The sequence below is a fragment of the Polypterus senegalus genome, chromosome 12, assembly GCF_016835505.1.
Source record: "Polypterus senegalus isolate Bchr_013 chromosome 12, ASM1683550v1, whole genome shotgun sequence".
Lineage (NCBI taxonomy): Eukaryota > Metazoa > Chordata > Cladistia > Polypteriformes > Polypteridae > Polypterus > Polypterus senegalus.
In genome coordinates, this window is record NC_053165.1 from 137,080,778 (window position 1) to 137,105,283 (window position 24,506).

General features: G+C 40.5%; 1 protein-coding gene across 2 annotated transcripts in view; it reads right to left on the reverse strand.

Annotated features, from left to right (window-relative positions):
- The window catches only part of otud7a (OTU deubiquitinase 7A), a 539,312-nt gene that overhangs the window by 53,543 nt on the left and 461,263 nt on the right, over positions 1-24,506 (reverse strand). For both annotated transcript variants that reach the window (XM_039773581.1, XM_039773580.1), the window contains one exon: positions 20,474-20,623. In XM_039773581.1, coding sequence (XP_039629515.1) covers positions 20,474-20,623 — 150 coding nt within the window. The remainder of the gene's footprint in view (positions 1-20,473; positions 20,624-24,506) is intronic.

Below are 24,506 nucleotides of genomic sequence, written 5' to 3' on the forward strand. Positions count from 1 at the left end.
AGTAAATGCTTTTTAGTATTTGTCCTCTGTATGGTGTCATGTGTGATAAAACATAAGATCTTTTCATGCTGGAGGCACAGTCATGACTGGAAATGTTTTTATTACTGGTTAAAAAACATCATTCAGTGGACATCATTGATTTGTCTACAATATTTTTACAATATAAAATAGCAATCATCTTCCTGGCACTATTGCAGGATCCCTGATTAACCATGCACTCAGTTAATTTTTAAAAACCTTTTCCACTACATGGGCAATGTAAAATGAAGTATAAGCCAGTAGTATTGGACACACGATTGTAGCTAGAACAAATGGCTCAACAGTCCATCACAAAGCACACACACGCATGCGCATTCTCACTCATCCGTCCATCTCTTTTCTGAACCTGCTTTTGTTTGCTGTCCTGCAAAAATCACCACTCTCACTCACATTGGGGCAAATTTTGAGTCCCCACTCCAACTACCAAACGCGTATTACCAAATCAGAGTATCCAGAAGAAAAAACTCTCATAGATCCAAGGAGAATATGCAAACTCCAAGATCAAGCAGGGAATTTGAACTTGGGATGCTGAGTTTGTTCTGGTAACCAGTGACTTGTAATCCATGTTGTTTAAACCAAGCTACTTCTGGGGCTCCAAATGAACACTAAAGAACTGCTAACCCAATCTCCCTCCATCTGTTTTGAAGCCAATTTATTCCATTGCAGGATTATAGGAACCCTTGGCAGACAAGAGGTAACCAAACCTGGATATGCATGATTGTGAGATGTACTAGAACATCCAAAGTATGGGTGTGTAAGATGACTCCTACATGGATGATGCAACTCCATGCAGGCAATGTTGTTGTAGCCGCGGATGTATAAGGCGAAATCAGGCACGGGTAAGACGCGTGTCAAAGAAATCTCACAGTCCAAAGGTTTGTTTTAAAATATTTAGTGAAAGTTAAAAGCAAATAATCCACACAAGAATAAAAAGAAAAATAGTTACACACGTAGAAAAAAGGCAAAAAAAAAGGAAAAAATGTATCTTCTATAAATTTAGCATTTTGAGAAGCTTTGGTTATTTCTGTACTTAAAGGTTCTTAATTTCTTCTTCTGTATGCCTTAAACAAACGGTTCAACACTTAAATCTTTTATTTTACGAGTTACTTCACACTCAAAAGGCCCGTAGGCTGTTGGCACATAGACATGCGCCCAGGCACGGTCACGTGCGCAAGCACGAACGCGAGCACAAACAAGAACACGGTTAAAAACCGTATGCCTCTGTGCCTTACATAAGGCAAGGCTAGACACTAACTGGAGAACATTATTGACTCAAAACTGTTAAAAAATGACAGGAAAATATCAACTCAATTCTATTCACGGGGGTTATAGGAACCTCCCATATTTTATGCATTATCATCTAGTAAATATTCATACATTTTATAGAACTAGGAAAATGGCTCTTACACATGTAAAACTGAAAACTGAGCCCAGTTCTCTGAAGATGGGCACAATTGCACTGGTTCATACCTGCACAAGTTCAGAACGTCACTAAAATGCCAATGCCAATGTAGAATCCTGTATCTGAGGACAAACACCAGTGGACAGTCCTTTTCAGGTCTCTCCAGTGACATTTGATTGGGTTCAAGTCTGGGTTGTGGTTGGACAATGCAAGGACTTTCCAGAGTTGTCTTCTAGCCACTCCTGAGGCTTCTCTGCTTTGTGTTAGGGGTCATTGTCCTGGTTGAAGATGAACCTTCAATCCACTCTGTGGTCCAGAGTGCTCTGGAGCAGGGGTATCAAGGTTTATTAAGTGCTTTGAGCCCCCTCTCTATTGACAGCGTTACAATCACAGATGAATGAGTTGCAAATGTAGGGTAGAAGGTTAACTCCAGTGGAGTTTTCATACAGTCAGTGGTTGATGGGATCGGGGGTGTGTGATGAATTCCCCTGCTGGGTTTTTCATCAGTTTTCACGTTGTTGTTCATGCCTATCAGAATAAAGAAGGGTTAGAAGAAGAACTTGGCTCTTGAAGATAAGAGTCTGGAAGCCTTAATCCATTGAATGGATTGGTTGGGCTCTTAGAGATCAGTATTTGAAGTATGAAAGAGAACTATTGTGTCTGTTTCAGAACTGCTGACTCCTCTTACTCGGTACTTGCATCATTGAACATCCATGACTTTAACACTCACTAAATATTCAATAGTTTTGTTTTCTTAGCTCAGCTTACCCTTTCTTGACTTTGCAATTTGTTAGCAATACAGACCAAGAGGATCTCAAGGGAGGTTGAATAAACAGAGTTTCTTCCCTTCTACTGTCTCCAAAGTCTGTAATAATTTATAACTATCAGCATTACCACGTTGTAAATCTATACTGCATGTGTGTAGACCTCTCGGCCAAGATACTCCTCTGAAGAGAGTGAAAACAAAATTCATGAATTATTCAGACTTTCCAAACATTGTGATCCACTTTGCTCATGAAATGCCCACTTGGTCACCTCATTTGAATATCTCTGGTGCATTCTGGTGCTCACTAGTCACACCCTTCGTCTGTACTATTCTTCTTAGCAATAATTTGCTTTTAGTTCTCGGGTTTTCCCATAAGAGGATTATTCTGTCTTGTTTGGCAGGGCTTTCCTTGTGTCATTAAATGCATTCTTTCTTTTTAACATCATTTACAAGGAATGCTTTATTGCAAGAATTCCTGCTGCCAAGAAGTTATTTTGCCAGACCAGATAAGCAGCTGAGTTTCCACTAAAAGCAGTCTCCTCAAAACAGACATAATATCAAGTTAACAGGCTAGAGTTAGAGTTTGGCTTTATCATTTTTAATTCATTCCTTCATTTATGCATGCAAGCATTCATTCATTTATTTTAGAAAATTCTGTTAAATTCAGGTATGAAATACTTAAGAGCTAGAATTGAATAATCCAGTCAAGAGGGAGCTGTCTAAAATGAGACCGCAGATTTTTGGTCCTGAGTAATGAGAGGATGCACATGGAGAGAACTGGCTTCCTGCACGCACTCATCTCTGCTGTTGTGCTCTGCCAGCCAACATTCACATAAATTGCAGGTGATTATACACCATTCACGACTACCATGTACAATCGATCTGTCTCAGTACTGGGCTCCATAAGATCTGTAATCATTACCAGTACAAAGATGGAACTCTGTTTTTATAATCTATAAACCACTTTCTAGGCATTAAACCACTCACACAGGGAAACCTTGCTTTTTGTCCCAGTCCTAGGCTTAATGGAGTCTTTTCAAATGTCCTGGGACAGGCTTCATGCAATGGATAAAGTGCAGTAGAGTAAGTATAACATGTCAGCCTTAAATGAAGGTGTGTATGCCAGTGTCCATTGTTTTAGACCCTAATAATTCTTTACATTTATATAGCATGTTCCTCACTACCCAAAGCACTTCAGTGAGACAATGATCCATTTCAACTACCACTAATGTGCGGCATCCACATGGATGAAATGATGACAGAAATTTGGGCCAGTTAGTTCACCACAAATTAGCTGTTAGGTGGTGAAGTGCTGAGAGAGAGAGAGCCAGTTAGAGACAGATGAAGCAGAGACTGTAGTAGGAAAGAAACTGTTTCTATGTCCAGCAGTTGTTGCCTTTAGTAACTGCTGATGTTACCTTGATGGTAACAACTAAAAGAGACGGTTGCCCCGGTGAGTTCAGTCATTGATTTTATTTCCGGAACATTTCTTGACCTGTGATTTATAATGGACCTCATTCGAGTCCAGTTTAAAGCCTGCAATCTTTTCTGCTGTCCGAAAAACATGCTATAGTTTTATCTGAGTGAGCAGACAGTATTCCCATATGTGGAAATATGTGGAATAAGAATTTGTTAAAAAAAAACAAAACTCAGCAGTGGGTTAATTAAGAGTTAAATAAGAAACTGTAAAGGAAAAAAACAGCTTTATAAGGCATATAAGACTAATAACTCCAAAGTGAATCATGGGGTGTATGAGAACATGAGGGCAACCATTAAGAAGGATATCAGGGAGGTTAAAAGACAGTTTAGAGAGGAATATAGAGGATAAGGCAAAAGATGACCTTAAGAGATTCTTTGAGTATTTAAGTAATAACAGAACAGTCAAGGAGGAGGTGAAGTGCATCAGACATAATAAAGGGGAATTAAAAGATACCGACAGTGAAATAGCGGATGCTCTAAACTTGCATTTTTCTGAGGGCTTCACAAGTAAGCAAGTGGATAACCTCAAGGAGGTATTGAAGGATTGGGAAATTGTAGAGGGAGAACTGCTGCTCAGATTAAAAAGGTTGAAATCAAACTAATCACCAGGACCAGATAAAATTTACTCTCGAGGTCTTAAGGAGGCTAGAAAGTACATATATAAACACTTGACACATTTTTAGGAAGTCACTCCGCACTGGGGAGATTCCAAAGTGGCAAATATTATCCCATTATATAAAAAGGTGACAAGGCAAACCCAAGCAACTGTAGGCCAGTAAGCTTAACATGCATCACAGGATAATTAATAGAAGGAATTATTAAGGATGAGATTGAGCAGCACATGGTAAGTACAAGAGTCTACTGAACAGTCAGCATGGGTTCAGAAGAGGGAGGTCATGTTTTACTAACATACTGGAATTCTATGAGGAAGCAAGGGATATGATCAAAGTGGAGCATATGATATTATTTATCTTGACTTTCAGAAATCATTTGATAAGGTGCCACATGAGAGGTTGAGCATCAAACTAAAAGAAGTGGGAGTTCAGGGTGATGCTTTTAGATGGGTAGAGAGGTTGAAGGTGTGAGGAACTTTATTAGAATTGGCTGATGTTAAGAGTGGTGTCCAGCAGGCGGTCAGTGCTAGGGCCGCTGCTGTTTTTAATATATATAAATGACTTAGATAGTAATATAAGTAACAAGCTGGTTAACTTTGCTGATCATACCAAGACAGGTGGATTGGCAGATAAATTGGAATCCGTTAAATCATTACAGAGGGACTTGGATAGCACACAGGCTTGGGCAGATTTGTGGCAGATGAAATTTAATGTGGGTCCTCCCTGCTTGGAGTTTGCATTTTCTCTCTTCCTTCTCTCCTCTCTGCGTGGGGTTCCTCCAGGTACTCCGGTTTCCTCCCACAGTCCAACAACATGCAGGTTAGGTGCATTGGCGATTCTAAATTGTCCCGTGTGTGTGCGTGTGCGTGTGTGTGCGCGCCCTGCAGTGGGCTGGTGCCCTGCCCGGGGTTTGTTTCCTGCCTTGCGCCCTGTGTTAGCTGGGATTGGCTCCAGCAGATCCCCGTGACCCTGTAGTTAGGATATAGTGGGTTGGATAATGGATGGATGGATGGATGGATGGATGGACTGGTGAGCTTCGTTGGGCTGAATGACCTGGTCTCATCTAGATCTCTGATGCATACGTCCCGGGGGAGCCATCATGGACTTTGCAATACCTCCCCCGGGGCGCTTGGGGGCAGTCTCCCTGGCAGTGGATTCCTCCTCAATCTCCCCCGTGGCTCCATGTGGAGTCCACCACAGCAGCCCGGTTGGGAGATGGGGTGGCCGCTAGGGGTGCTGCAGAGATCCAGCCACCACACTGGACGGTTTATCAGCCCCACCCGGAGGTGCAATTAAGACCAGCTGGTCAGGCACCTGGATCACTTCCGGGGGGCGCATAAAAGGGCCTGCCTCCCAGCAATCGAGGCCAGAATCGGGAGGAAGAGGACGAGGTTGCCTGGGAGGAGTAGTGGAGCAGGAAAGTGTTTGGTTTTTTGTGTGTTTGTGCTTTGGACTGTGTTTGGGCTGTGTGGCACGGGGAAGACGTGTCACACAGCTGAAGAAAAATAAAAAGCCTTTGAGTGTGAACACGTGCCTCTGTGTATTCTATGCCGGGTCGGGCGCTATAAAGCGCTTGTTTATATATATATATATATATATATATATATATATATATATATATATATATATATATATATATATATATATATATTATATATATATATATATATATATATAAAATATATATTGTGAACCTGGCCCAGACACAGACAGGCGGACATGTTGTTTAAAACACCACACGTTTATTTACACTAATTATTTACAAATAAAGGTCACTAAGACCCCAGCCAATGGTCACTCAGACCTCAGTCATGTGCACAAACCCCAAAACAGTCACAGTCCTGGCCACAATGCCTTGTCTTCGGGCCGCCTCCACAGCTCCTCTTGCCTTGTCCTCCTTCCACCCGACTCTAGCCTCGAATGAATGGAGACGGCCCCTTTTATACAGTTCCCGGATGAGCACCAGGTGTTCCCGGCATTCCTCCTCTGGCCACGCCCCAGCGTGGCGGAAGTGCCGGCTGTCCTCCCGGCTGCTCTCCGGGCGCCGTCAGAAATCCTCCCCCCAGCACTTCCTGGTGTGGCGGAAGTGCTGGGGTAACAGGTCCCCAAGGCATTGGGGCGCCTCCTGGCGGCGAGCACGAGCCCCTACAGGGTAGGGCTTCCATGCCCTGTACCCGTGGCCCCCAAAGCAACCTGGAAGGCAACACCCACATGATCCAGGGTGGGTGCAGACCCACATCCGGTCCTTCATATCGTCCCAGCCGGGTCATGGCCCCTGGCATCCCTGACATATATATATATATATATATATATATATATATATATATATATATATATATATTAGTGACCACACTGTAACAGGTTTGAAAAGGAAAACACAGTAAGGCAAAGAATAATGAATGTAAAACAAAACTGAAGGAAATTGAACTAGAATTAAAACTTCGGTTCCCTATACAGAATCCCCCACCCATGCTCTTTATATCCCGCACCTTCCCATTGTCCCCCAAACTGACCAGAAATCCCCACCTCCATTTCCTGCTCCACTTTTCTAATCAGTCATATCAATGATGCAGTCGTCCGTGCTTCCTACTAGACTCAACAGTTCCTTAGCCTCTAGGCGTTACCCCAGCTGTGGTGCTACTCTATGTCATTATGGGTTCTCAAGTGTACATTGATAGGGAAATGGCACATTTATCCCTTTAAAATTAAATCTACAATGCAGCAAAGTGTGCAGAATGTGAAGAGGTCTGAATACTGAATAAGGTGGAGTGGTGGCTCTTGGGCTAGGGATCTGCACTGGCAATTGGAAGGTTGCTGGTTCAAATCCCGTAAATGCCAAAAGGCACTCTGCTCTGTTGGGACCTTGAGCAAGACCCTTAACCTGCAATTGCTGAGAGCTTTGAGTAGTGAGAAAAGCGCTATATAAATGCAAAGAATAATTATTATTACTTTCTGAGTCCACTATACATACCAGAGTGACAGCTGAAGACACCTCAGCCTCTTTTTATCTGAATAAGAAGGTCTCACAGGGGTGCATGGAAGGTTTTGAAAAATTTCAAGAGTGTCAAAAAATATCCAGGAGATTTCACTTAGCAAAATGAGTAAAACTCATACAGGAGGACATCAATGGAAAGCAACAAGATAGGCATTCCATAGAGAAACCAGAAAGCACTTCTATAAAGTGGAATACATTGTTTATTCATTTTAATGAAGCAGTTACTTTTTATCATTTTTAAAAAGCAATTTAAGGAAATACTAGGCTATCTTAGTGTAGAAAAAAGTAAAGAGATGGAATGATGAATCTCGGGTCTTCTTTAATGCATCTGTAATTACATCATAAAAATTTAATGCAAAATTTAGAGGTAATACATCTTTAGCTAGATGCTTTTAACTCAAACAATATCAAATGGTACAGTAAGAATTTATACTAGATGACAGTTTATTATACTCATGGTTATTGTATTATTCACTATATCATGAGGCACATTCACATTTACATTTGCTTAGCCGATGTTTTTAACCCAAAGTGACTTTCAAAAGAGGTCAACATGTCGAGTAAACCTCAGTGTGGGGGACTGCTTGGTAACATAAATTTGTTTATAGCTTACAGTCCATAACAAAACAATAGCTAATGATTTGTATAAAGACAAAATAATATGTGAAACAGCAACCTTTGTTTGCCTGTACTTTACAAGCACAATGACCTAATGTTTTAATTCCACCCAGAGATGACTCAATAATGCAACCAGAGCAGGTAAATATTGATATTCTGCAAAGTATTTACTTTCAAAAGTAACAGCACATAATTGCTAGTGTATCTTGTCGAGTGCAAAGACAGATAAGATTATTCTGGAATAACATTCCCTTCCTAAATGTTCAGTCCAAACACATCTAAGAAGGATTGTTTTTGGTGACTTCAAGCGGCTGTTTTCTTGTTTGCTGTGTGCCACATGTTGATGCCACTGAGCCCCAAACACATATCACAGTCTTTTATTCATCACAATATCTTTAAAAGGTCCTGTTCCTTTTATAGGACACAGCAAATTATCCTCTTTTGTTCTCTTGCACCTCTGCTCCTCCTAGATGAGTCTTGTTCTACTCCACTCCCAACTCAGACTCCCCATGTGAAGTTGAAGGCCTCCATTTTCCAAGCCAACACAGAAGTACCTCTGGTGTGAAAATCTTGTCTTCGGAAAGCACTTCAAGGTCAGGCAGAAACCCTAATCCTAACCCTAAACCCTAATTCATTCTGCTAGTTTCCCCCTACTGGCTCTCTACGAGCCTAACAGGGTAGCTCTATGGAACCACAATTCTGAAGCTAACCTGCAGGCAACCATACCGGGGTTAACTATAAGGGATGCTGCCACCCAATGTCCAAAGGAACAATCTGAGCATGGTAGGCAGTCTACTGTATGGGACAGGCACTATTATTTATCCCAGTTTAGATGCTCAATCCACTTCGTCCATCCTGTTTAAGTTGGCATCCCAGCTGTGTCCACAAGTCCTGTCCAGTGTTGTTGGGATGTCTAACCTGGTGTGCCGCTCTTTTACGTGTGCGGTTTTCCTATGGCCGGATGGGCAAAGAAAATCCATCCCGTCATTGTAATATACTCTGCCCCATTATTTCTGTCCTCGGGTGACTGGCTGTGTTCCGTTTTTTCACTTCATAAGTACAATTTATCATTGCAAATTAAAACACCCCTTTGCTACACTATATGACAGCTTTTCCATGTCATTTTGGACTGGCTTCAAAGTTTACTTGGGAATGCAACATTCTTAAAGTCTGAACAATGGTATAGTTATAACAAGGATTTGCTTGTTTTAGTGCAAAGTATTAAATTACTTTACTAAGAAGTATACTGTAATTAGAATAATGCTAAGCATCATTGAAACATTTAAAATTATAGGTTCTCTAAATTTTATGGAAAGAATTCTTTAATTTGAAAAATAATAAAACATGATAATTTCTACTTTATAAAAGGTACAGAGATTTAAATAGTTTTAAGGAAAGAGCATATGATAAACAATGCTGAAATCCAACAGATTAGCAAAAAAAAAAAAGCTGCCATTGTTTTTATGGGTTCTGTAAATGCATATCATGCTGAAGTTTTCAAAGTGGAATAATAAACGAAACTCACATGAAAGGATCAAAAAATTACTGAAGGAAATTTAAAAAGAAAAAACAGTGGATAGTAAAACAAACAAAAAAAATGCTCACTGTCAGACTTGCAATGTAAGAGCAAGCATTATGAGTAATTGTCTACCTCAGTGATGGATTAAAAGCCAGAAGTCTGCATGACCATCATCATCAAGCCCATCCGTGAGAACCCTAAATACAAAGAGGACTATTTAATTTATGTTAGGTAATTTCTTGTTTTGTCTTTTATTTTTCTTCATTGTGTAAAGCACTTTGAGCTACGTTTTTGTATGAAAATGTGCTATATAAATAAATGTTGTTGTTGTTGTTACCTCAACCTCACCTCACCTACCTCTGCAGCTTCAGTCCCTACTAACAGACAGTGACAGAGCCAGGATTTGAAATACAGCCACTGGAGGTAAGAGGGGATAGTGTGAACACTGTGCTACAGGCCCACCTACTCATTTACCTGGTCTAAGGGGCAAATTAATGTACAGAAAGATCAGCTAAATTGTTATAGGGCAACTTGGACAGCACATAGCTTTGAGGAGATGAAGTTTAATGTAAATACATGCAAGGTATAGAAATGTTATATTTCATTATACTATGAGGAGAACATAATAATAATATAGCGCCTTTCCAATGCTTAATGACAATGGGAGTCATAGTGGACTCTTCACTGTCTACATCCAGATGGTGCGCAGAAGCAGTCAAGAAGGCCTTTAGGATGTTGAGTTATTTATAGCAATATGTGGAGTGACCCGACATTTGCGTGATAGACATATGAGCGCCGATTAAAACGCGGCGTCAAAATCGCGCCGACAAAATCGCGAAAGTTTAATTAAATATGAATTACTAGTTTAAAGCATATATAATAATGTTTATTTTAGAAGTCAATATTATGAGACACGGCACGCAGATAGTCCTTAAGATCACGCCCTGCATATGTAGGAAGAATTGCAGCAAGACGTCTTGATAGTTGAGCGTATTTAGACTTGCTGGCTGCCTGACTGCTGGTAATTCCGCTTTGTATACAACGCATTATGCCAACCCTTGACTGAGTTATTTGTTCGCGGCATGCCATCAGCAGTTATAACAGTTATAACCTAGCACATAATGCGTACGTACGCGTCCCAATCTCTTGGCCTCTCTCGCGATTTTGTCAGCGCGCATTTGTCGAAAACCAGTTAGCGAGTTTGTCTGCGCTCATTTGTCCGTCGCAGTTTTGTCTGCGCTCATATGTCAATCGCGCTTTTGTCGGTGAACCGATATGTGGAGTACAAGCCAAGGGAGATTACGCAGTACTCTTAATAATGAGGCCTCACCTGGAGTACTGTGGACAGTTGTGGTGTCCATATTAAAAAACAAACCAACAAAACGGCACTAGAGAAGGTCCACAGATGAGTACCTAGGCTGATTCTGGGAATAAGAACTATGAGCTATGAAGGAGTTAAATCTTTTCAATTAAATCAAAAATATATTCAATAATACGAACACAGAGACACAGTTGGAAACATGTTAAGGGCAGATTTCGTACAAATGTTAGAAGTTATTTTTCATGCAAAGAACAATAAACAGATGCAGTATCAGGCACTATATAATAGGTAGATACACTTTTATTTGTCACCAGGGGAAATTTGGCTTTTTACAGAAGCTCTTTAATAAATATATATATTTTTTATTTTACTTTCTCTTTTAATGCCCTTTTGTTTTGTCATTGTAAAGCAGTTTGTGTGTATCACTGGAAAAGTGCTCTATAAATAAACAAGTTAAATTAAATAGATAAGCTATACACACAGACACTCACCATAATGACTAAATAAAGAAAAAAATTTAAAATGAAAACTTCTGATTTGGCAGTCCCAGTGCATGTGAGCAACAATTATGTGTTGCTGTCGGTATAAAGGAGCCACTTGTAGCGTTTCTTGACACACTTCCGTTAAATGATTTGTTGTGCAAGAACTTCAGGGAGTGGATGCAGAGGTGGTGAATTGCTACAAGTACTTGGGGGTCCACATTAATGACAGGTTGGACTGGTCTCATATCACAGGTTAAAAAAAAAAAAAAAACAAAAAAAAAAGGTCAAAGCAGGCTCTTCGTCTTTAGGAAATTTTATTGCATTAATGTATAAAGTGACATCCTTCATATCTTCTACTAGCAAAATACCCGCGCTTCGCAGTGGCGAAGTACTGCCTTAAAATTTTTATTAAGAAGAAAATTAAAACTTTTTAAACTGAGGGAACATATACCAATAATTATTTGTTAAGGATCTCTTTGTATACCAAATTGTCAGTTCGGCCCTCCGGTTGTAATATGACCAAGCTGTGCGCTGAGCTTACTCTTGAGCATGCAACGTACAGTTGGCCATGTGAAAAGTAATCTTGTTTCAAATCTCACAGCTTGGACTGCTGCTGTCATAATCGGTTTGAGTTTCATGGTTCGTTTCAATTACGACAGTATTTGCAGGACTTGTTGTGCTGAAGAGACATTCGGTATCTGTCAAGCGTTGTAAACATACAACCGGTTTCATCGATAACTTCGCATCCAGGTTTTGAGAGTTTAAACATTCATAAACATCAAAGTGTCCACTACTGAAATTGTCACCTGTGAGTCTAAGATGTTTAAGAGGCATTGGTGGTTGTCTAAAGGTATAAAATATTTGGCCATTTCGGTACACCTGAAAGCGACAACCGAGCAATTCGGCGGGAGCTATCAACTCACATGCAGAACCATAAGTGAAGGGCTTAAGCATTTCACACTTATAGTGCTCCTGTGTAGTATAATTATCTCCTGTACCGTCATCAGTCCACACCTTGAACCTGTCCCAGTCATTCAATACATAAGACACAATGTTCCTCTGGATTTTAAGAGTGAGCCTGATAAGGCCGTGCAATATGTAACAAAGAGAATGGAAAAGGCAGGTGCCATCTCCGGGCATGGAAATCACTCGGTAAGTGACAGTTCTGTGATCGATGGTGATCGACTCGATACACATGTTAATGGGGGTACAGTTGGAACGATAAAGGAAATGGGCACCTGAACAATGTAATGTAAGTCTAAAATACCTACACAATAACTATAATCGTAATAAACGAACAATAAAACAGCGGAGAAGCCGTGGATTAAATAAAAAGGCTGCAGTTATCAGCAGGGAGACGTGAATCCGTGGCGAAGCAAGGAAGGGAATGTAGAGACTGGAGCGACAGACAGCCTTATATAGGCAGGCAGCCAACAACGTGGGAGGCGTTGGGATGGGGGACCCAACGCCGCCTCACACGGTGACCGAGCTGCAGGCTATGGATGTATATATGTACGTAAGTAGGATTCAGTTAGCACTGGGAACCCACATACCAAATTTTTTGAAGATGGGTCCATAAGTAACAAAGACTGTTGGAAAGTTCAATATGGCAGCCGACAGTGGCGTCATACAACCAAAATAAGTACGTACATTGGCTTTGGTTAGCGCAGGGAAGCCACCTACCAAATTTCGTGAAGATGGGGCCATAAATAAGAAAGTTCAACATGGCGGACGTTTTCGACCGTTATGACCGTTACGCGTAGAATTTCAAAATGAAACCTGCCCAACTTTTGTAAGTAAGCTGTAAGGAATGAGCCTGCTACATTTCAGTCTTCTACCTACATGGGAAGTTGGAGAATTAGTAACACTGGAAAGTTCAATATGGTGGCCAACAGTGGTGTCATACCACCGAAATAAGTATGTACACCGGTTTCGGTTAGCGTAGGGAAGCTGCCAACCAAATTTCGTGATGATGGGGTCAGCCTTCTACCTATACAGGAAGTTGGAGAATTAGTGATGTTGGAAAGTTCAATATGGCGGCCGACAGTGGCGTCATACCACCGAAATAAGTACGTACATTAGTTTTTGTTAGTGCAGGGAAGCCGCCTACCAAATTTCGTGAAGATGGGGCCATAAATAAGAAAGTTCAATATGGCGGACGTTGTTGACCGTTACGTGTAGAATTTCGAAATGAAACCTGCTTAACTTTTGCAAGTAAGCTGTAAGGAATAAGCCTGCCAAATTTCAGCCGTCTACCTACACGGGTAGTTGGAGAATGAGTGAGTGAGTGTGAGTGAGTGAGTGCTTTGCCTTTTATTAGTATAGATATCCTCTGATGGCTAGTGTGATTTTTTTCTGCACTGAACTGTGCCATAGACAGGACATATAGAATAAAGTAGTGTGATGGAGAGCAGGAATTCAGGGTCTTCCATATCTTGATGTTATTTTGTGCCATCTAGGTGAACAAGATGGAAGAAATGGTTGGGCTTGAATGGCTTGCTCTTGTCACAACTTTTCTGATGTTGTAATTGCTCTCTCAAAATGTTTTTAATTATTACTTAAACAAAGAAACAGCACATGTCTAAGGATAGGACTTTTAATTTTGATATTTTGTGTACCTCATCCAAAGCCAGCACATAAAACAGAACAGATATCATAAGTGGATGTATCTGCTGTGTCTCTTTGGCACAGAACACAAATGTGGGAGGTACATATTGTGTAGACTTTTCATGTAATGATTTAGAATGCATTCCTTTGGGGCACACAGAGCACTGGCCCACTACACAGGCAATCTCAAAATGCATGGCAATTTTTACAGTGAAATGTTGAGAAGGGACAACTCAGCCTGAATTTCTTCTTCTAGATGTGGTAAATGATCATAGGAACAATATAACAATTTATAGGACAGACAGGCCATCCCTGCAGATTAGCATTCACCTTACTTTTGCAAAACTGGAGAGACAACTTATAAAATCTATGTTCATTATGACAATGAAATGTTGTGAAAGAGTGTTAAAGGAGGCACTACATGAGGTCCCTCAGCTAGGACAATACAAATGCTGCAGCCAGACGGGACTCCACACTTTAACTTGGTTAGGTTCATTTAATTAGTGGTACATTAGGGGGATACTGGGAGAAGATGATCAAAACTATGGATTGTTTAACAAAAACTTAAATGTAAATTCTAATTCTGGTTTTCAATTTTAATTGTGTAAATTTAAACAGGAGTTTAGCAGAAGCAAAACACAGAATAGGGCATTGTACTGTCAAGAGATGACCCAGAATTAGAGAGTAAGAAAGGGGCAGAAAGAAAATAAGTTGTAAGTATAGTGATGCCTTGTACTTCAAACTTAATTCTTATCAGGAGGCTGTTTGAACTCTGAATTGTTCGAAGTCTGAATCAATTTTCCCCATTAAAAATAACGGACAGTGAATTAATCTATTCCCAGACCCTAAACAATACCTATTGCAAAAAACGTAAACAGCAAGTACACATAATTTAAGGTAAAAATAACAGAATTAAATACCCTAAATAATATATTAAAACATTAAAACAAATAAAATATGTAAATACTTTATAATAAAATGAAAATTGTATTCACTGCAACTTGGTGAGGAGTGGTGATGTCTTGTGTATTACCGACATTCACGATAAATATTTGGAGGATATATATGGCAGAACCCCACGGGGCATGCCAGCCACCCAACCTGACACAGACAGATGCAGGAGGCACACTTAAAAAACACACAACTTTTATTTTGTTGTTTCTTCATTCATGGGCACCGCCTTCCCCTTTCCCACAAGTACAAGACACAGTCCCAAGCACAATATTCCTATTTCCTTCCCTCTTTTCTCCTCTACTCTTCCTCAGCAAGCTCTGAGCACCTTCCACCTGACTCTGGCTCACCGAGTACTGTCTGCTGGCCCCTTATATAAGGAAGAAGTAGAAGTGCTTCAGGTGCTTGTTGCCCCACTTTCTGGTGTGGTGGAAGAACTGCCAAAATGGGCTCAGGAACAGCTGCAGTGCATCCTGGTGGCACCCCCAGATCCCAACAGGGCTATGTCCAAATCCATCTCCCATGAAGCCCTGCTGGAGTCCGAGGCATGGCTGCCACCCAGTGGGGCTGCAATCTAGCATTCCGGAGGAGGTACTGCTCTGTCCACACTTGCTCCACCAGTCTTTCCAAGGCAGAGTTGTCCCCACCGGCAAGGGCCCTGGCCATCCACGACAAAATATAAATATATATACATATAAAATATATAATACGTGTATATATGTGTGCATGTATAAAACTAAAACTAAAGCACAAAAAGCACTGAAAACACACAAGTGTAACACAAGAGATGCTTTCACAGAGCGAGATAACTTGGGCGCACAACAGATAACGCTTACACTCACTATGTAAGCGCTATCTGTTGCTGCATTTTTTCACTGAACGTGCAGTTCGACTTTAGAAGCATCGCTTGAACTCCAGATCAATTTTTTCTTGAATTTAGCATTCAAACTCTGGAACATTTAAAGTTACAATCAGTCGCAGTACGGGGCACCACTGTACAAACAAATGTATGTGTTAAAAACAAAAAATAATTCAAGAAGTAAAATGTTGCCTAAGGGGACTAAGTGTTAGATTTGTGTCACCTTTCAGCCAGACTGATGAATAATATGATGCTCCAGGACTGCATTTTACTACATTTTTTGTGTTTTAGCAATATCATACATTTTCTGCATACCTTTACCTTTTTTAACTTTTAAAAGATAGTTTTCATAAAGTGCAATGTCTTGCACTATTTATGAATGTTATACCCGATTCAATAAAACCTAATGTATAGTTTTTGCAGTTATGCAGCTTTTCCCTTGAAACATCAAAACACTGCACATTTTTTTAATGTACTAAACAATAAAGTGCCATTGACTTTAATTAGCCAAACTTGTGCATTTTAAATTATAAAATAAAAAATCTCTTTCCATGGAAACAGCTGTTGTAAACTGGGATTTTTCTGTATTCTGGTATACAGTTTGCCAGCCCTACGGAGAGCAGAAATTAGTAAATCCTGACATATATGGTGATAAATATTAGGATGTCTTTATCAAAAAAAATTTGAGCCATGCTTTTTCATTTTAATTTTAAAAATAATAATGATTAAGAGGAAGCTTTACCAGCCAGTTCTTTCAAGCACATTTACGACTTACCAGATTAAATGAGACTTCTGCATGCAGGTGTTTAGCTCCTAGCTGAAATACCAAAACCAGAACTGACTGGCCAGCGAGGCACTGGGGGGCTTGAAGCCTCTGCATCGATCTGGCTGTAACTGATTGCACAGAAGTGCTTTGCTGCAATCTGCACCCCCACTGGGTGTGAAGCTGCTGCTTTGATTTTTTATATGTGACATCAGAAGTGTGGATTTAGCTGGACAAATAGAATTTATCAACCTTCAGAAGGTAAAAAGGCAGCCTGAAGGAATAGAGGTGGCTGTGGTAAAAGGCCATGACTGGAGCCAAGGCTGGTGACTGAGGTGTGTCAAGCACAACATGACACGACAGGACTGGGCTTAAATTAAGGAGTAAGAGAAAGGCAAGATGTCCCTCTGCTGCCCCAGTCATGCAGAAGGCCATGCTGACATCACATCAATAAAGGGGCCACGCTGTGTTCCTACTGTTAAAGGCCATGCCAGACCAGCGACCAATCAACATACTAAGAAAGAGCATGCAAAGTAAACTGCTTATCAGTCAAGTTGTATTATTTTTTTAACTCTATTTTTACTCTGCTTATATTTTGGGTACAATTGGATATCCTGAGTCAATCTATGTATTAACAAAAAGTGCAACTTTCTCTCTTGTTTGTTTTGGTACTCTGTCTTGCCCGAGGTCACAGATGGTGACCAGGTTGGTGGTAATAAACATGCAATAGGTGGGATCTGGGGCATTCTGTTTACACATAGAGAGTCGAAAAAGTGGGTCACCTTAGGACCCTACCAAGACAAAACACCAATCTCAGGTCTTCAACTCCATGCATGCAAGAAAGCAACCATTTTAGCAAGCTGAGCTAAAGGAGAACTCGGTCAGCTTAATTTTTCTAATTATCCCTGATGGCGAGGGGGTCTTTTTTCCCCACAGCAGACTGTTCAGAAACACTCAAACTTTAGAAAAATGAAGCATTTAGGCCTTGTTCACACGGGCGTTAAGTTTTTGGATAAACGAACTTACTCTGAACGTCCTAGATGTTTATGTTGCATTTTGTGGTGGCGATCGATTGACTTCTACACCGGCGTTCGTTTGTCTCTGTCTAACGCCAGCCTGCAGCCCAACTTGTAGTTTGTGTGTTAACCTGTGGAGGCAGTGTCGGGAACTGGATATTAAAGCCCTTGTCGTTTTATTTGAGGTGCCTCCTTTCAATATGGACCATTTTGCTATGTTAGATATTAATCTTCTTGTTTTAAAAATACTCGTAATACGGCGACGTAGGGAGAGAAAAATCGCCGCTACTGGGTTCATCCTCTGACTACACAACGTCGGGTTAAAGGAAGTTTTTTTGTGCTTTATGAAGAAATGCGATATATGGGATATATCCGGTCCTCCAAAGCGTAAAATAAACGCGCAGAAAACGAACTAGAAGCGGTTTCCTTGCGTTCGTTGGGTTTTGAACGCCAAGAAAAAGCTGCATGCGACGTTTTTTTGATGCCGTATAAACGCACTGCCGGACAAATGCACGTCACCAAAGCCCGTGTGAACACTCTCATTGACTCCTACGTGTAGAAAACACTCGGCGCTTGATCCGCGCTCACCGGACGCTACGAACTACTCTGAAAATGGGCATGATTAAGTTAAGTTAGTAATATAAGGTTGCTTATGTTCAAAAGGAGAAACCTTTAACGCTCTTCAATACCAGTTTACCAGTGTAATGGGAGTTCATTCAGAAGTTAAATATGCAAAAGAGAAATTAACTGGTTTTCTGGTTAATGATCTTTTTGTTGTTGTAAGGTCTGACATTGTTACGTCTTTAAAGAATGGGTTTAAGTGTGTATTAGATAGATAAAAGAAAGAAGCATTGTTTTATTTCACTGATAAGGACAGCTGTGCTTCAATGTCTACCTACCCAACCTCTCAGATCTTTAGGTGATTCTGTTAGGTCCTGATTCAAGATGTGAAATTTGTGGTGGTAGTGTAGGGGAATGAAGTTGTGACTTGTGGCATGGACCTATTATGGATACAGTGTTTGTGCCCCTACAAGGTGGGCAGGAATGAGTTTAGACACATGAGCCCTTACCCCTTAGGAAAAAGGACTACAGGTATGCTATGTGTTTGCAGAGACAAAAGGTCAATAAAGTGGCTACAGATAGAGTGAGACATCAGAGAGAGCTGATGAGATATAAGATGACAATCAGGCTACAAAGAGAAGCAACCAAAAACAGCTTAACAGAAATGATAATCTGACCAGAAACTTTGTGTAGCTACCAAGATTATGGGCTGTATGAAGTCAACGTACACATTTTGAATATGTTGCTGATCTTTGTCTGCTTTAACAACCACTGGATGATCCAGATTATAATCGTTTTAAAAGCTACATCTATATTTTACATTTTGTTTATGGTATTAACTTAAATATTTATAGATTAAAACTTACTAAGGCTGCTTTCCTACTTGTATGTTTTGTTTTATTTGTGAAGCCGAGACCTGGGAAAATGAGTTCTTTTCTTTGCTAGGTCAAACAAGGGTGTAACAAATTGGCTACAGTGACAGTCATACTTGAAGAAGCCTTATGTTAGTAAGTTGACTACAGTCTCGGGTGCAAGTGCAACTGTGAACTGCATATCCCCAAAAGGTGAGAAAGTGTATGAACTGAGAAATGGAAGTACAGTCGACCCTTGACATACGACCGGCCTGACATGCGAACAACTTGATTTATGATCAAAATTTTTGTTTTGATTTACGACCAACATCTTGCGTTACGACCCGAATGCGGTCACGTGTATCCGCTTGTGCGACTGTAAACAAACAGCTGAAAGCGTTCGTAAACGTCAGTCGGAGCCCAAATACATGTGTTTGTGGACGTAATTTCGGTCAGTGCAGTGATTTATCTATAAATAATTCACTAAGACCATGGCAAGCAAGACGCATAATTGCTAAGGAAGGAACAGAAGTTAACGAAGGTAAAGAAAGTGATTGTTAAGGGATGTTAGCTAGCGGGCTGGCATGGCACATGATGATGTCATCAGGCTGAGTCAGCACCAGCTTGCTTTGGAGTGTATTATTACAGCAGTTCACAACACGGCCAGCTTTGAACTGAGTGCTCGACTACTGTTATTATTAACTTGAGAAACAGCAATCACAATCGAAACGAAGAAGGAAATTGTACGGAAATATGAGAGTGGTGTTCGGGTGACCAATCTCGCTAATATGTACAGCATGTCGAAATCCACCATCTCGACAATTTTACAAAAAAAGATTTGCATAAGGAGGCTCCTTCTAAACAATAACCACCTTCCGTTTCATTCTCCTCCTCCTCCCTTCCTGCAGCCCAAAGATGTCAAATTAAATGGCGAGTACAGTATGAAATTGTTGTTTCTGGTAGGCTAGGCACTTTTTATAACGTTTTGGTTAGTACATTAGAAAAATTACTGGTGTTTTGGTAAATTATGCACATTATACAACCCTTTTTTATTATGAAAAGGTTAAGTAAGTGTTGCTGTGGGAGGTTCAGAGCGCATTATGGGTATTTCCATTATTTCTTACGGGAAAAATAGTCTTGACTTACAACCAACTTGAGTTACAACCAGCCCTCGCGAACGAATTGAGTTCGTAAGTCAAGGGTCCACTGTAGCTACACAGGTGTAACATATAACTAAAGAATCTATGCATTTGATAAAAGGGATTTAATGTTTTTAGGGAAGATGTCCCTAAAAGCCTTCCTATGATAAAACAGCCAGTTGTTTGATACGGATAAGAACAAGGTCCCCATCAACCAATCAAATTCATATCATCCCAGGAATGGGAGGCTTAGTGTATGACAGAGATTTAATACAATGTTGTCAAATTTAAGAACTGCTTAACCATCATTCCAATTAAGTGGAAAATATAAAGGGTATCATGCAAAAGAAGTGGATGCAGTGGTAAATATCAGTACATAAGTAAGGCTTTTTAAAGTTTTTTTTTAATTCGGATGATGAAACAGAATGAAAACTACTGAACTGGAAATTTCACTTGGCATCTTGACCTCTGGTGCGCTCATCTACACATACCTTGCTCTCGCTGTTGATCCTTCTGTTCCATGGACACCAGTGCAGAGAAGTGGGCCTGGTCATAGGCAAGGACTAAGGGTGAGCAGTGACATCGGTTAGGTGGAACTTCCAATGGCAAGTAGATGCCTCCAAAAGGAATGGGTGCAAAAGCTGGAACAATATAAAATAAATTGTAATTCAATCTGTTTTGTTCAACTCAAAGTAAAACATTATTATGCTTTAATGTGCTTTTTTTCACTTACATAACTGTTTATCCTCAGTTGGATAAGACTTTTCATAAATCTAGATTTACACCTACAGTATGGGTGTGCAGAGGTGCAGGCAAAGATTAATGCTCTACTAAATACATGAAAGAGAGCAGATTTAGATAGGAAAAAGGGCCAGGAAATGAAATGTGACCAAAATAATCCTGAGGTCAGTGCCAGAAGATGAAAACACACTTGTCAAAATTTAAGAGCAAAACCCCAAACTGAAGTTCAAGCAATAAGATGGTAGTTTATGTTGGATTTATATTCTTTTAGAGTAGTGTTTCTTAAACCATGTTTTTGACAGATCGGCACATGATTAGTAAAATTAGACCCAAGCCTGGACTCTGTGGCGAGTGATACACTACGCACAATTTACTTTTTATTGTGGTGATATGCGAAACAACACTGTTGACATATCATGGGGAGCCTTAATTTCTATGGCGTGAAAATATAAAGAAATATTCCCCATGACAGCACCTACCTACTTATATTATACATCTGGAGACAACCATAAGTGAATTTTGCTTAAAGCTGGGTAGGGACACTGAGTGCCACATTTTTAAACCAATTCAACGCCTCATGAAGGTGGAACACAAAGTAGGGCAGTGATTTTGCACTACAAAGCACAATGGTACTCTTGTTCATCTGGTCTGACAGACAGCCAGCGTTTGATTACGATGGACTATCTACAGCTGAAAAGTCTCCTAAAAAGGCCCCAATACTACATATAAATGTGTGTTGTGTGTGTGGACATCACATTACACTTGTTAAACTAAACATAACATGTTACAAGTGGGGGAAAAAAAAATCTGTAACATCAGATTATACATTGGGATTCAAAGACATCAATGGACAAATGGAAAATGTGAATGATACGTTGTCACAGGTACCGTGTGCTCTCTCTTGTTTGCTGTTAGGACAATAGTGATAGGAGTCTGTGATGGTGTGGGTTGGCTCCATGCTCCTGTTGCATCTTGGGAGCCCTTTGAACCCACCAACGTTGATACCATAACTGAACGATGAGCCTAACAAATGAGGAGACTCGCACAAAAGCAAGGAGTGGGTGCATAATGGTGCCAAAGTGATTTTATTAAAATCCAATAAAACAGTGTCCAAATAAATAGTGCAGTGGTCAAATCTGTAAAAAATAAATAAATAATCCATAAAAACAAGTGATCTGTGGAGGTTTAAACCAAACATAAATATTCCATAAAAGCAAGGTTAAAATACTGTAGGCAGCTGTCCCTTAAAATTCAGTCCCCAGTGCAACCCAAAGTCTTCTTAGCTTAACCGCAAACAGGTTCTTGAAGCCAAGGAGTTACCCAATTGGCAGTTCAGATAATCTTCTGCACTGCTCCTAGGCTCGGGCCCCTGCAGCCATCTGTGGCCTCGGCAGGACACCACACTGAGTCTGAAACTCCCGCTGCCAGGCTTGCTCTCCTGAGGACCATGGCTCCATCCACAGGACTCCTCACTGAGCCTTCCGATACCCTGCAGGTCCCACTGCCTTTCTCCCGGTCTCACACAGAGTTGCTCCAACTGAGTAGAGCATCACTCATTCCAGCTCCCAAATCGCTCAACTGCAGTGGCCGCCTTCAACCCCCGAACGTCAGCCACATGCTCACCCGAGGGGCTTCCTCCCAGCCGCCTGCCTTTTCTCTCTCTCTCATTCACACACCACCATCTCTCCGTCTCCTGCTTTCTCTCTCCTTCCTTTAACCTCCTTTCTTTTTCTCTTTCTCCCAATCTGGTTTTTCCTTTTCTGTGCCATGCAGGCTCCTTTACCCTCTGCCTAATTGGGTACAGGAGCCGCTCCATCTACGGCATCATTGATGTGTCTGACTGAGTCGCCCTCCTCCACACACGTATGTGGCGCGGTCAGCCAGTTCCCCAATTAACTGTGGAGGGAACTGCACTCATGCGCACCCTAATCTGATTGGAGCCTGCACCTTCCTGGGGCGTGATTATTTAAAACTGGCCACTAACTGCTGAGCCACGGACCCACTATTCCACAGAGTCAATGTAAGCTTAAAAGAACTGGCAGCGTTTATCACGAAAATATAAAATGTGAGAAACATATTTGAAGTACACGATGTATCACACCCTGTCAAAAGGACTGGATACCAGAAAGTGCGTTGTCTGACCTTTAATCTGTCGCACTGGTGACATCACAGGTCAAAACCTCCTGGCATATTTAAGTATGTGTTGATAATTCCAAAAGTAACTATCTAATATTTTAACGCCAAAAAAAAAAAGCATTTGTTTTGCATGTTTTGAGCAAGCGACGGAATAACAGAAATGTGGATTATGTAACATGAGAAATGGAAGGTTAATTTTTTTTCTTACTTTCATGAATGTTTTTAATATTGTTTGCCACTGTACAGAACTGGCCACCATTGAAATCTTATGCCATAAACATCTTTCTCTCCATTCTGCATAAAAACATGACATTAAATATTTTTCTTCAGCCAGCCCTACAAACCCATTGGGTTAAGTAGCATATAAAGAATATCAACTTTGGAAGAATTCAACAACGAGATACATATTTAGTTAGGATATTTAAAATCTGATCAAATATTATTTTAAAGAGTTGAGCAGCATGCATACTATTAAAATCACACTTGATGTACACTTTTCCCCCAAATGTGTATGTTGTGGTCTCCTTTCTTGTTATTTTCAGCTGTAAAATATTATCACAGTCAGGTCTACTTTACTCAGCATGGCTCCTAAATTACTCTGCCAGATCTTCAGTGCTTGTTGCTTTCAATTCCCCTTAAAATCATCTTCCAAGAAGTTCTGAAATATAACTTACAGTTAAAATGTCACATCTCCAGCTGATAAGTTGATGTCACTAACCTTTGCATTTAGTGACAAGCTACTACTGGTACTGAAAAATGCAACAAGAGAGCCAAGTTAAGCAAACTTCACAAGTACACATTTTCCCTGATAGATTCAAGTTGCCGGCATCCAATCACATGCCAGATACTCTCTCTGAAACAATAAGATGTCTTTATGCATGTAATGCTGAAGGTGGAAACACACTGGCACACTTGAAGAATTATGGAAAAATTAAACTTAGCCCGTACATCATGGAGTATTTCTCTTTTACATAGTGAATATTTTTCCTAGCTGTTGTGACTTATGCAAGTCAGAGGATCGCCTTTCTGGCTCACCTAGGGTATGTGGTACCAACCCTGGGATGAGAGATGGCACTGTTGCTAATAGTCTTGTCTCCTTTTATCCCCCTCAAAGCATCAAGAAACCACCCCCTGAGGACAACAGAGCCAGAAAGGCTACGCCCCTTCCAGGCCGGCAGGTATAAAAGGAAGACCTCCATGGAAGGTGGCATCTCATTTGGAGCGGAGTGCTTGGCTAGCAGGAATAACTCCAGATGAGTAGACTGTAAGAACAGCAGCAGAGCAACATAGAAGGTGATGAGCCAGCGGCTTATTGTGGCACGCTGTATTTTTGTTTTTATTTTTTTTCCCTTCTGTTCAAATTAAACAGGGTTTGTCCAGTTGGCACCACAACTATTTTTGGACTCACCCCACCTCACTTTGTTATGCTATTATGGTAATTATAATATATACTCAGTTAATTCCTCTTATGTATATTTTTTTTTCCATGTTAAGAATTGTACAGATGAAACTGCTTTCTGTAACACTTATTTGTTATATTCTTTTGCAGTTTCATTTTGTTGTATATTTGTAATATCTTGACAACTGAATGATGTATTGTCATTCAAAGAATTAACTGGCAACTTACTTTCAGAAAGCATTTTCTTT